The sequence below is a fragment of the Coregonus clupeaformis genome, chromosome 24 (genome assembly GCF_020615455.1).
Source record: "Coregonus clupeaformis isolate EN_2021a chromosome 24, ASM2061545v1, whole genome shotgun sequence".
Lineage (NCBI taxonomy): Eukaryota > Metazoa > Chordata > Actinopteri > Salmoniformes > Salmonidae > Coregonus > Coregonus clupeaformis.
Window position 1 is genome coordinate 10,851,579 of NC_059215.1, and position 13,717 is coordinate 10,865,295.

The 13,717-nt window shown below is 46.4% G+C and overlaps 1 protein-coding gene across 1 annotated transcript; it reads right to left on the reverse strand.

Moving 5' to 3' along the window:
• Positions 1 to 4,335: 4,335 nt before the first annotated feature.
• On the reverse strand, positions 4,336 to 5,018 carry LOC121537436 (L-rhamnose-binding lectin CSL2-like). Its single transcript, XM_041845069.2, has one exon. It carries the CDS (start codon positions 4,995 to 4,997, stop codon positions 4,341 to 4,343), a length of 657 nt encoding a protein of 218 aa, XP_041701003.1. The 5' UTR covers positions 4,998 to 5,018; the 3' UTR covers positions 4,336 to 4,340.
• Positions 5,019 to 13,717: the final 8,699 nt, after the last annotated feature.

The window sequence follows — 13,717 nt, forward strand, 5'->3', positions numbered from 1 at the left end:
ACCCAACACTTAGGTTTACCTCCACTGTACTCATATCCTTCCATATCCTTGTCTGTACATAATGCCCTGAATCTTTTCTACAACGCCCGGAAATCTGCCCCCTTTATTCTCTGTACCCAACGCACTAGAAGACCAGTTCTTAAAGCCTTTAGCCGTATCCTTATTCTAGTCCTCCTCTGTTCCTCTGGCGATGTAGAGGCTAACCCAGGCCCTGCAGCCCCCAGTATCACTCCTACTCCCCAGGAACTATCATTTGTTAACTTCTGTAACCGTAAAAGCCTTGGTTTTCTGCACGTTAACATCAGAAGCCTCCTTCCTAAGTTTGAGTTATTCACTGCGTTAGCACACTCTGCCAACCCTGATGTTCTAGCAGTGTCGGAATCCTGGCTTAGGAAGGCCACCAAATGTTTCTGAAATGTCCATCCCCAACTACAACATTTTCCGTCTAGATAGAACTGCTAAAGGGGGTGGAGTTGCAATCTACTGTAGAGAGCTCTATCATACTATCCAGGTCTGTGCCCAAACAGTTTGAACTTCTACTTCTAAAAGTCCACCTTTCCAGAAATAAGTCTCTCACTGTTGCCGCTTGCTACAGCCCCCAGCTGTGCTTTTCAGGGAAGTTAGGAGCCAATATACACAAGCAGTTAGGAAAGCAAAGGCTAGCTTTTTCAAACAGAAATTTGCATCCTGTAGCACTAACTCCAAAATGTTTTGGGACACTGTAAAGTCCATGGAGAATAAGAGCACCTCCTCCCAGCTGCCCACTGCACTGAGGCTAGGAAACACTATCACCACCGATAAATCTACAATAATCGAGAATTTCAACAAGCATTTTGCTACGGCTGGCCATGCTTTCCAACTGGCTACCACTACCCCGGCCACCAGCTCTGCACCCTCCGCTGCAACTTGCCCATGCCCCCCCCCCCGCTTCTTCTTCACACAAATTCAGACAGCTGATGTTCTGAAAGAGCTGCAAAATCTGGACCCCTACAAATCATCTGGACTAGACAATCTGGACCCTTTCTTTCTAAAACTAGCCACCGAAATTGTCGCAACCCCTATTACTAGCCTGCTCAACCTCTCTTTCGTAACGTCTGAGATCCCCAGAGATTGGAAAGCTGCCGCGGTCATCCCCCTCTTCAAAGGGGGTGACACTCTAGATCCAAACTGTTACAGACCTATATCCATCCTGCCCTGCCTTTTCAAACGTTTTTGAAAGCCAAGTTAACAAACAGATCACCGACCATTTCGAATCCCACCGTACCTTCTCCGCTATGCAATCCGGTTTCCGAGCTGGTCATGGGTGCACCTCAGCCACGCTCGAGGTCCTAAACGATATTATAACCGCGATCGATAATAGACAGTACTGTGCAGCTGTCTTCATCGACCTGGCCAAGGCTTTCGACTCTGTCAACCACTGCATTCTTATTGGCAGACTAAATAGCCTTGGTTTCTCAAATGACTGCCTCGCCTTGTTCACCAACTACTTCTCAGATAGAGTTAAATGTGTCAAATCGGAGGGCCTGTTGTCTGGACCTATGGCAGTCTCTATGGGGGTGCCACAGGGTTCAATTCTTGGGCCGACTCTTTTCTCTGTGTATATCAATGATGTCGCTCTTGCTGCTGGTGACTCTCAGATCCACCTCTACGCAGACGACACCATTTTGTATACATCTGGCCCTTCATTGGACACTGTGTTAACAAACCTCCAAACGAGCTTCAATGCCATACAACACTCCTTCAGTAGCCTCCAACTGCTCTTAAACACTAGTAAAACTAAATGCATGCTCTTCAATCGAACGCTGCTGGCACCCGCTCACCCGACTAGAATCACTACTCTCGACGGGTCTGACCTAGAGTATGTGGACAACTACAAATACCTAGGTGTCTGGTTAGACTGTAAACTCTCCTTCCAGACTCACATGAAGAATCTCCAATCCAAAGTGAAATCTAGAATCGGCTTCCTATTTCGCAACAAAGCCTCCTTCACTCATGCTGCCAAACATGCCCTCGTAAAACTGACTATCCTACCGATCCTTGACTTCGGCGATGTCATTTACAAAATAGCCTCCAACACTCTACTCAGCAAATTGGATGTAGTCTATCACAGTGCCATCCGTTTTGTCACCAAAGCCCCATATACAGTGGGGAAAAAAAGTATTTAGTCAGCCACCAATTGTGCAAGTTCTCCCACTTAAAAAGATGAGAGAGGCCTGTAATTTTCATCATAGGTACACGTCAACTATGACAGACAAAATGAGGGGAAAAAAATCCAGAAAATCACATTGTAGGATTTTTTATGAATTTATTTGCAAATTATGGTGGAAAATAAGTATTTGGTCAATAACAAAAGTTTCTCAATACTTTGTTATATACCCTTTGTTGGCAATGACACAGGTCAAACGTTTTCTGTAAGTCTTCACAAGGTTTTCACACACTGTTGCTGGTATTTTGGCCCATTCCTCCATGCAGATCTCCTCTAGAGCAGTGATGTTTTGGGGCTGTCGCTGGGCAACACAGACTTTCAACTCCCTCCCAAGATTTTCTATGGGGTTGAGATCTGGAGACTGGCTAGGCCACTCCAGGACCTTGAAATGCTTCTTACGAAGCCACTCCTTCGTTGCCCGGGCGGTGTGTTTGGGATCATTGTCATGCTGAAAGACCCAGCCACGTTTCATCTTCAATGCCCTTGCTGATGGAAGGAGGGTTTCACTCAAAATCTCACGATACATGGCCCCATTCATTCTTTCCTTTACACGGATCAGTCGTCCTGGTCCCTTTGCAGAAAAACAGCCCCAAAGCATGATGTTTCCACCCCCCATGCTTCACAGTAGGTATGGTGTTCTTTGGATGCAACTCAGCATTCTTTGTCCTCCAAACACGACGAGTTGAGTTTTTACCAAAAAGTAATATTTTGGTTTCATCTGACCATATGACATTCTCCCAATCCTCTTCTGGATCATCCAAATGCACTCTAGCAAACTTCAGATGGGCCTGAACATGTACTGGCTTAAGCAGGGGGACACGTCTGGCACTGCAGGATTTGAGTCCCTGGCGGCGTAGTGTGTTACTGATGGTAGGCTCTGTTACTTTGGTCCCAGCTCTCTGCAGGTCATTCACTAGGTCCCCCCGTGTGGTTCTGGGATTTTTGCTCACCGTTCTTGTGATCATTTTGACCCCACGGGGTGAGATCTTGCGTGGAGCCCCAGATCGAGGGAGATTATCAGTGGTCTTGTATGTCTTCCATTTCCTAATAATTGCTCCCACAGTTGATTTCTTCAAACCAAGCTGCTTACCTATTGCAGATTCAGTCTTCCCAGCCTGGTGCAGGTCTACAATTTTGTTTCTGGTGTCCTTTGACAGCGCTTTGGTCTTGGCCATAGTGGAGTTTGGAGTGTGACTGTTTGAGGTTGTGGACAGGTGTCTTTTATACTGATAACAAGTTCAAACAGGTGCCATTAATACAGGTAACGAGTGGAGGACAGAGGAGCCTCTTAAAGAAGAAGTTACAGGTCTGTGAGAGCCAGAAATCTTGCTTGTTTGTAGGTGACCAAATACTTATTTTCCACCATAATTTGCAAATAAATTCATTAAAAATCCTACAATGTGATTTTCTGGAATTGTTTTCCTCAATTTGTCTGGCATAGTTGATGTGTACCTATGATGAAAATGACAGGCCTCTCTCATCTTTTTAAGTGGGAGAACTTGCACAATTGGTGGCTGACTAAATACTTTTTTTCCCCACTGTACACATTGTTGGATTACTTCATGGAGCAAAACATTCAAACTGAACCCCTGCAACTGGACACTGACATTTTATGAGACTCCTGTTTACATTTACATTTGACATTTTAGTCATTTAGCAGACGCTCTTATCCAGAGCGACTTACAGTTAGTGAGTGCATACATTTTCATACTGGCCCCCCGTGGGAAACGAACCCACAACCCTGGCGTTGCAAGCGCTATGCTCTACCAACTGAGCTACATTAAACAAAATGCAGAGTAGTATTATGGTAATGTTATTTGAAATGAATTTTTGGGGTTAATGTTTCATTTCTCCATGAGTCCTCCTGACCGTGCCTTGCTGCAGCACCAGGAATAAAGCTCCAGAAGGCCTCATTTATTAATTTTTTTACTACACACAAATTATGCCTACGACAAAACACACAATAAATGTGATTTACAAATCTTGAACTTTACATGGAAACATGCAGTTTACATATGTTTTACACTCAATTGAGACTTCAAAAAGGAGGAGAGGCCAGTAAAGACACATCCAGCCAATGAAGAGGAAGATATCCCAGAAGTCTCTGGTCTTTGTTCCTCAGAGAAGATCTCGTTTAGCCACAGGTGTAAGCCACATTCAGGTACTTGTAGGTTCCTACACAGGGATCTCCATACAGAGAACTGGACGCCGGGACATTACACTCGCTCTTCCCATCACACCTCTTTTCCACCTTACTGGCGGTGGTGGATTGGCTGAGGCAGTTGGTGTTGGCTAGTTGGTTAGCGAGCCGATTAAAGGAACACACTAGCTGGTCATGGCGACCATAGTTGGCACTGTGGATCTGGATCGTACCTTCATCACATTCTAGTAGAGCATCAGAGCCTTCACATGTGATGCTGCGTGTTGCTAGGATGCAGGTGTAGGTGGTTTCCAGGTATTTGTAGATTCCGACACAGGGATCAGAAGTACGGAAGACTTCAGTGTTCACTTCACACACCTGTTTCCCATTGCACCTCTGTGAGAGGACCTCCAGGGTGCCCGTCTGTGAACACTGTGTGTTGGTCAGCTGGATGGCAGTTCGTCCTTCTCTGCAGGTGGTTCCGTCAGTCTGTCCATACAGAGCTCTCTCAATGAAGATCACTCCAGAATCACAGCTCAGGAACTGGACGTTGTCTCCATTGTCACAGGTGACCACTCTAGTCACTGCAGCCGGTAGTGTACAGCAAGCTGCAGCCAGCAAGGTGAACGCAGTCAGTCCTAAAAGGAGCATGATGCTGGGTACAGTTGTGGTAGTAGCTGCTTCAGCTGTGGTTGTAACAGATAAGAGGCTACAGATGGTCACCTGGCCAAATACACCTTTAATTAACATACAGTGGGGAGAACAAGTATTTGATATACTGCCAATTTTGCAGGTTTTCCTACTTACAAAGCATGTAGAGGTCTGTAATTTTTATCATAGGTACACTTCATCTGTGAGAGACGGAATCTAAAACAAAAATCCAGAAAATCACATTGTATGATTTTTAAGTAATTAATTTGCATTTTATTGCATGACATAAGTATTTGATCACCTACCAACCAGTAAGAATTCCGGCTCTCACAGACCTGTTAGTTTTTCTTTAAGAAGCCCTCCTGTTCTCCACTCATGACCTGTATTAACTGCACCTGTTTGAACTCGTTACCTGTATAAAAGACACCTGTCCACACACTCAATCAAACAGACTCCAACCTCTCCACAATGGCCAAGACCAGAGAGCTGTGTAAGGACATCAGGGATAAAATTGTAGACCTGCACAAGGCTGGGATGGGCTACAGGACAATAGGCAAGCAGCTTGGTGAGAAGGCAACAACTGTTGGTGCAATTATTAGAAAATGGAAGAAGTTCAAGATGACGGTCAATCACACTCGGTCTGGGGCTCCATGCAAGATCTCACCTTGTGGGGCATCAATGATCATGAGGAAGGTGAGGGATCAGCCCAGAACTACACAGCAGGACCTGGTCAATGACCTGAAGAGAGCTGGGACCACATCTCAAAGAAAACCATTAGTAACACACTACGCCGTCATGGATTAAAATCCTGCAGCGCACGCAAGGTCCACCTGCTCAAGCCAGCGCATGTCCAGGCCCGTCTGAAGTTTGCCAATGACCATCTGGATGATCCAGAGGAGGAATGGGAGAAGGTAATGTGGTCTGATGAGACAAAAATAGAGCTTTTTGGTCTAAACTCCACTCGCCGTGTTTGGAGGAAGAAGAAGGATGAGTACAACCCCAAGAACACCATCCCAACCGTGAAGCATGGAGGCGGAAACATCATTCTTTGGGGATGCTTTTCTGCAAAGGGGACAGGACGACTGCACCGTATTGAGGGGAGGATGGATGGGGCCATGTATCGCAAGATCTTGGCCAACAACCTCCTTCCCTCAGTAAGAGCATTGAAGATGGGCCGTGGCTGGGTCTTCCAGCATGACAACGACCCGAAACACACAGCCAGGGCAACTAAGGAGTGGCTCCGTAAGAAGCATCTCAAGGTCCTGCAGTGGCCTAGCCAGTCTCCAGACCTGAACCCAATAGAAAATCTTTGGAGGGAGCTGAAAGTCCGTATTGCCCAGCGACAGCCCCGAAACCTGAAGGATCTGGAGAAGGTCTGTATGGAGGAGTGGGCCAAAATCCCTGCTGCAGTGTGTGCAAACCTGGTCAAGACCTACAGGAAACGTATGATCTCTGTAATTGCAAACAAAGGTTTCTGTACCAAATATTAAGTTCTGCTTTTCTGATGTATCAAATACTTATGTCATGCAATAAAATGCAAATGAATTACTTAAAAATCATACAATGTGATTTTCTGGATTTTTGTTTTAGATTCCGTCTCTCACAGTTGAAGTGTACCTATGTTAAAATTACAGACCTCTACATGTTTTGTAAGTAGGAAAACCTGCAAAATCGGCAGTGTATCAAATACTTGTTCTCCCCACTGTATATTGATACTGTTTCCATGAATCGAGGACAAAGACAGCATCACCAAGTTAAGGTCGGTCGAAAATTCTCTGTGCTACACCAAACAGTACCTATCCTGTAACTCCCAGTAATGCATACCAAAAATCTTAGATTCAATCACATTATCTGTTGTAACAATCTGTAGCTACAGTTCTCTGTACTTTACTACACCTGAGACACACTGAACTGTACTACACTGTTCATACTGTATTTTTTGTATGTTACTTTTACCATATAACATTCTTGTTGAATACCCAGTTCTTTTTGAGTTAGCATTAAATATTGTACACTCCGCTGTATTTTAGATTTGTACAAATAAACATTACTTGGATATATCTGAATGTCTAACGTTTGTTTGATGCTACAGAGCTTGTATGGCTTATATAAATATATTCTGTGAATCCATAAAGGCAGACATATTTTGAGGATTGATCGAAAATATCCATATTTATTTTTTTGGTCCTTTATCCGGCATAGGTACACTGGCAGTGGTTGGTTGTGGAAGGAGAGTGCTTGTGGTGAATGGTCTTGTCCCATCTGCGGTGTATGGCCAGCTGGATAAGACTGCCAGAAGTGGTGTAGGGCTCATTGACCGTAACCACCAACTGTTTGGACCTCTTGCAGAAGGTTTGCTGGTACTGCAAGTCTCATGGAAAGACATGGTTGTGGTGTTACCATTTTCTACTTTTTGTGGAAGGGATGTAGGGCAACACACCTTTGTTGGTAAAGGTGTCAACCGATTGGGACATAAGTGTTTAGAGACAGACTAGTGTATTTATGAGGGACATTGGGAGCTGCTTTTAAAAGGAAAGATCAGTCAACATCTGAGGGGCTGCAGAAGGTGTGAAAAGTGTTAGGAGGGCAGTTCTTACACAGCATGTATTGCTGTGTATGGGAGATTGAGGAGAAATGGCACCTTTCAATCGTTCTCATACACACAATACATTTACTGTCTCTAAGCACAACCCCCTTCCTCATTTCAAAGACCTACAGTTGAAGTCGGAAGTTTACATACACTTAGGTTGGAGTCATTAAAACTCGTTTTTCAACCACTCTATAATTTTGGCAAGTCGGTTAGGACATCTACTTTGTGCATGACACAAGTAATTTTTCCAACAATTGTTTACAGACAGATTATTTCACTTATAATTCACTGTATCACAATTCCAGTGGGTCAGAAGTTTACATACACTAAGTTGACTGTGCCTTTAAACAGCTTGGAAAATTCCAGAAAATTATGTTGTGGCTTTAGAAGCTTCTGATAGGCTAATTTACATCATTTGAGTCAATTGGAGGTGTACCTGTGGATGTATTTCAAGGCCTACCTTCAAACTCAGTTCCTCTATGCTTGACATCATGGGAAAATCAAAAGAAATCAGCCAAGACCTCAGAAAGAAAATTGTAGACCTCCACAAGTCTGGTTCATCCTTGGGAGCAATTTCCAAATGCCTGAAGGTACCACGTTCATCTCTACAAACAATAGTACGCAACTATAAACACCATGGGACCACGCAGCCGTCATACCGCTCAGGAAGGAGACGTATTCTGTCTCCTAGAGATGAACGTACATTGGTGCGAAAAGTGCAAATCAATCCCAGAGCAACAGCAAAGGACCTTGTGAAGATGCTGGAGGAAACAGGTACAAAAGTATCTATATCCACAGTAAAACGAGTCCTATATCGACAAAACCCGAAAGGCTGCTCAGCAAGGAAGAAGCCACCACTCCAAAACCGCCATAAAAAAGTCTGACTACGGTTTGCAACTGCACATGGGGACAAAGATCATACTTTTTGGAGAAATGTCCTCTGGTCTGATGAAACAAAAATAGAACTGTTTGGCCATAATGACCATCGTTATGTTTGGAGGAAAAAGGGGGTGGCTTGCAAGCCGCAGAACACCCTCCCAACTGTGAAGCACGGGGGTGGCAGCATCATGCTGTGGGGGTGCTTGCTGCAGGAGGGACTGGTGCACTTCACAAAATAGATGGAATCATGAGGAAGGAAAATTATGTGGATATATTGAAGCAACAGCTCAAGACATCAGTCAGGAAGTTAAAGCTTGGTCGCAAATGGGTCTTCCAAATGGACAATGACGCCAAGCATACTTCCAAAGTTGTGGCAAAATGGCTTAAGGACAACAAAGTCAAGGTATTGGAGTGGCCATCACAAAGCCCTGACCTCAATCCTATAGAAAATGTGTGGGCAGAACTGAAAAAGCATGTGCGAGCAAGGAGGCCTACAAACCTGACTCAGTTACACCAGCTCTGTCAGGAGGAATGGGCCAAAATTCACCCAACTTATTGTGGGAAGCTTGTGGAAGGCTACCCGAAACGTTTGACCCAAGTTAAACAATTGAAAGGCAATGCTACCAAATACTAATTGAGTGTATGTAAACTTCTGACCCACTGGGAATGTGATGAAAGAAATAAAAGCTGAAATAAATAATTCTCTCTACTATTATTCTGACATTTCACATTCTTAAAATAAAGTGGTGATCCTAACTGACCTAAGACAGGGAAATTTTACTAGGATTAAATGTCAGGAATTGTGAAAAACTGAGTTTAAATGTATTTGGCTAAGATGTATGTAAACTTCCGACTTCAACTGTATCTGTAAACCTCCCCCAGCCCATTGACTTTGATCGATCATTCTTGTCAATAGTAGCAGGGGATTTTTGTAGACGTGTCTTTGTATTGTGTTTTGAGAATCTGCAGAGAGAAGAATGAGGTGGTTGTGTCATTACTGTTGTCTTGATTTTATACCTCAGTGTCCCTTGCTCGTTTTTGTCCCACAAACTTGTGGTGCTCCATAACCACAAGGTGTGTCTCCTCCCTCATGCTGCCACTTTGGGGTATTTTTCAGCAGGGCCTATGGAAGGACTCCAGATAACCTGAGTTTTACAAAGAGAGAAGGTAAGAAGAGAATAGGGGTAGACTAAATTGATTACATGGTCTGGTTTATAGGTTTGTCCGGCCGACCGGTCAGGTAGGTAGGTCCGGCCAGCCAGACGGCCAGATCTAATTTACCTAGCTCTCTGGCTGGCCGGCCAGCAGGACCTAGTAGCCTGGCCGGCCGGTCAGACCTAGCTGTTTGGCCGGCCGTCCAAATCTAGCTGTCTGGCAGGCCGGAACTAGCTCTCTGGCTGGCCTGTCTGGCTGGCCTGCCTATCTGGCTGGCCGGACCATCATGTCTGGCTGGACGGCCGGACCTTCCTGTCTTGCTGTCTGGCCGGCCGTCCGGACCTAGTTATCTGGCCGGCCAGACAGCTAGGTCCGGCTTGCCGGGTGGCAAGATAGTTAGGTCCGACCGACCAGACAGCTAGGTCCGGCAGGCCAGACAACTAGGTCCGGCCGGCCAGACAGCTAGGTTCGGCCGGCCAGACAGCTAGCTAGGCTGACAACCCTTTAACTTTTTCCACATTGTGTTACGTTACAGACTTATTCTAAGATGGATTAAATTGTTTTTTTCCTCATTGATCTACACACAACACCCCATAATGACAAAGCAAAAACACTGAAATATCAAATTGACATAAGTATTCAGACCCTTCACTCAGTACTTTGTTAAAGCACCTTTGGCAGTGGTTACAGCCTCTAGTCTTCTTGGGTATGACGCTACAAGCTTGGCACACCTGTATTGTGGGAGTTTCTCCCATTCTTCTCTGCAGATCCTCTCAAGCTCCATCAGGTTGGATGGGGAGCGTCGCTGCACAGCTATTTTCAGGTCTCTCCAGAGATGTTCGATCGGGTTCAAGTCCAGGCTCTGGCTGGGCCACTCAAGGACATTCAGAGACTTGTCCCAAAGCCACTCCTGTGTTGCTTTGGCTGTATGCTTAGGGTTGTTGTCCTGTTGGAAGGTGAACCTTCACCCCAGTCTGAGGTCCTAAGCGCTCTGGAGCAGGTTTTCATCAAGGATCTCTCTGTACTTTTCTCCGTTCATCTTTCCCTCGATCCTGACTAGTCTCCCAGTCCCTGCCGCTGAAGAACATCCCCACAGCATGATGCTGCCACCACCATGCTTCAACTTAGGGATGGTGCCAGGTTTCCTCCGGATGTGACGCTTGGCATTCAGGCCAAAGAGTTCAATCTTGGTTTCATCAGACCAGAGAATCTTGTGTTTGCCAAAAGTCTTTAGGTGCCTTCTGGCAAACTCCAAGCAGGCTGTCATGTGCCTTTTACTGAGGTGCGGCCAGATAGCTAGGTCCGGCCAGCCAGATAGCTAGGTGCGGCAGGCCAAACAGATAGGTTAGCCCCCTGTGTGGCCAGACAGCTAGGTCCGCCCAGTGCGGCCAGATAGCTAGGTCGGCCAGAGAGCTAGGTGCGGCCGGCCAGACAGCTAGGTCTGCCCGGTATGGCCATACAGATAGGTCCGGCCGGCCAGACACATAGGTGGGCCCGGCCGACCGGCCAGATAGCTCGGTCCAGCCAGCCGGACAGCTAGGTCCCTCCGGCTGCACCTAGCTAGCTGGCCGGCCGGCCGGCCAGATGGCTAGGTGCGGCAGGCCAGACAGCTAGGTCTGCCCGGTGAGGCCAGATAGTTAGGTCCGACCGGCCAGATAGGTCGGTTCGGCCTCATGGCCAGACAGATAGGTCCGGTCAGCCAGATAGATAGGTGGGCCCGGCCGGCCAGACAACTAGGTCCGGCCGGCCAGACAGATCCTGTAGGTGGGCCCGGCCGATCAGATAGCTGGGCCCGGCCAGCCAGATGGCTCGGTCCGGCCAGCGAGACAGCTAGGTCCTGCCGGCCAGCCAGACAGCTAGTTCTTGCTTGCCGGCCGGACAGCTAGTTCGTGCCTGCCGGCCGGCCAGACAGCTCGGTCCAGCCAGCCAGACAGCTAGGTCCGGCCGGCCAGCCAGACAGCTAGTTCTTGCTTGCCGGCCGGACAGCTAGTTCCTGCCTGCCGGACGGCCAGACAGCTAGTTCCTGCCGGACAGACAGCTAGGTTTATCCGGCCGGCTAGATAGCTAGGTCCCGCCGGCCAAATAGTTAAGGCCGGCCAGCCAGATAGCTAGGTCCGGCCAGCCAGATAGCTAGGTGCGGTCTGTCAGCCGGCCAGATAGCTAGATCTGGCCAGACAGCTAGGTTGCAACGGAGGACAGACGGTTTTTACGCACTGCCCACTTCAGCACTCGGCTGTCCCGTTCTGTGAGCTTGTGTGGCCTACCACTTCGCACTTCGCGGCTGAACCTCCCGAGTGGCGCAGTGGTCTAAGGCACTGCATCGCAGTGCTAGCTGTGCCACTAGAGATCCTGGTTCGAATCCAGGCTCTGTCGTAGCCGGCCGCGACCGGGAGACCCATGGGGCGGCACACAATTGGCCCAGCGTCGTCCAGGGTAGGGGAGGGAATGGCCGGCAGGGATGTAGCTCAGTTGGTAGAGCATGGCGTTTGCAACGCCAGGGTTGTGGGTTCGATTCCCACGGGGGGCCAGTATGAAAAAATGAAAAATTAATAATGTATGCACTCACTAACTGTAAGTCGCTCTGGATAAGAGCGTCTGCTAAATGACTAAAATGTAAAAATGTAAAATGTTTCCACTTCACAATAACAGCACTTACAGTTGACCGGGGCAGCTCTAGCAGGGCAGAAATTTGACGAGTACTTCAGTAAGGCCATTCTATTGCCAATGTCTGTCTATGGAAATTGCATGGCTGTGTGCTCGATTTTATACACTTGTCAGCAACGAGTGTGTCTGAACTAGCTGAATCCACTCATTTGAAGGGGTGTCCACATACTTTTGTTCATGTAGAGTATCTGTACTTTACTATTTATATATATTTTTTACTTTTACTCCATGACATTCCTGAAGAAAATAATGTCGTTTTTACTCCATACATTTTCCCTGACACCCAAAAGTTACATTTTGAGTACTTAGCAGGACAGGAAAATGGACCAATTATCAAGAGAACATCCCTGATCATCCCTACTGTCTCTGATCTGGGCGGACTCACTAAACACAAATGCTTAGTTTCTAAATGATGTCTGAGTGCTGGAGTGTGCCCCTGGCTATCGGTAAATTTAAAAAAACTAGATAATCGTGCCATCTGGTTTGCTTAATATAAGGAATTTTTGCTACTTAAGTATATTTTTAACTATTACATTTACTTCTGATACTTAAGAATATTTAAAACCAAATACTTTCAGACTTTTACTCAAGTAGTATTTTACTTGGTGACTTTCACTTTTACTTGAGTCACTATTAAGTTATCTTTACTTTTACTCAAGTATGACAATTGGGTACTTTTTCCACCACTGACAGATGCCAACCACACTCACCAGTAGTCTACACACATCACAGTAAAGTACTGACTGCAACTCACGTTTTCTTGTGTGGTTACTTTGCCTAACGGTTGAGTGTTGCTTTAACTGTCCTTCCCTCAGACCAGCAGCATTTTAAGACAACCATACAAACAGAAAGTGAGACATCACCTTCCATCCTGTCCCCGACCTCCAACCTTCAGCAGTCGAGAGCAGGTAAGACGACATACCTTAAAGACCCTACAACTAACGCTATGGGACTGTTTCCTGGCCTCAGATGTGTAGTGCTCTGTCATTTTTTAGAGAGTATTAGTCTCCATCTCTGTTGTTCAAAGTCAGAAGGGATAAGGATGTGCCTGTTCATTTATTTTGAGTCTTTGTTTCTCTGTAGTTGAGGGTGTACAAGGCCATGCCCTACAGCATTCTGCTCCCCATCACCCAGCCCCCCATCCCAGAGCTTCTGAAGGACCATCAGCACAGGTCACATGAGGTCACAGACACTGCCACCAAGCAGAAGAGGAGCAGTAAGCGCTGGCCCCACTCACACACACGCTACATGGCTGCTCCTCCACAACCAGCAACTCCCAGGTACTAATGTCACCCTCGCTGAATACACTATCCTCAGAAATAAAAGTCTGGCAGGAACTATTTAACATGTTTGGTGTAGTTGTTTTAGATAGATCAGATCTAGAATGTATATCTTATTTGATCAAATAGTGAAGAGCAAAAAAAATGTTTTA

Bases quoted from the DNA above. Each gene is read 5' to 3' on its own strand.
- LOC121537436 (XM_041845069.2), bottom strand. From the start codon at position 4,997: ATGCTCCTTTTAGGACTGACTGCGTTCACCTTGCTGGCTGCAGCTTGC.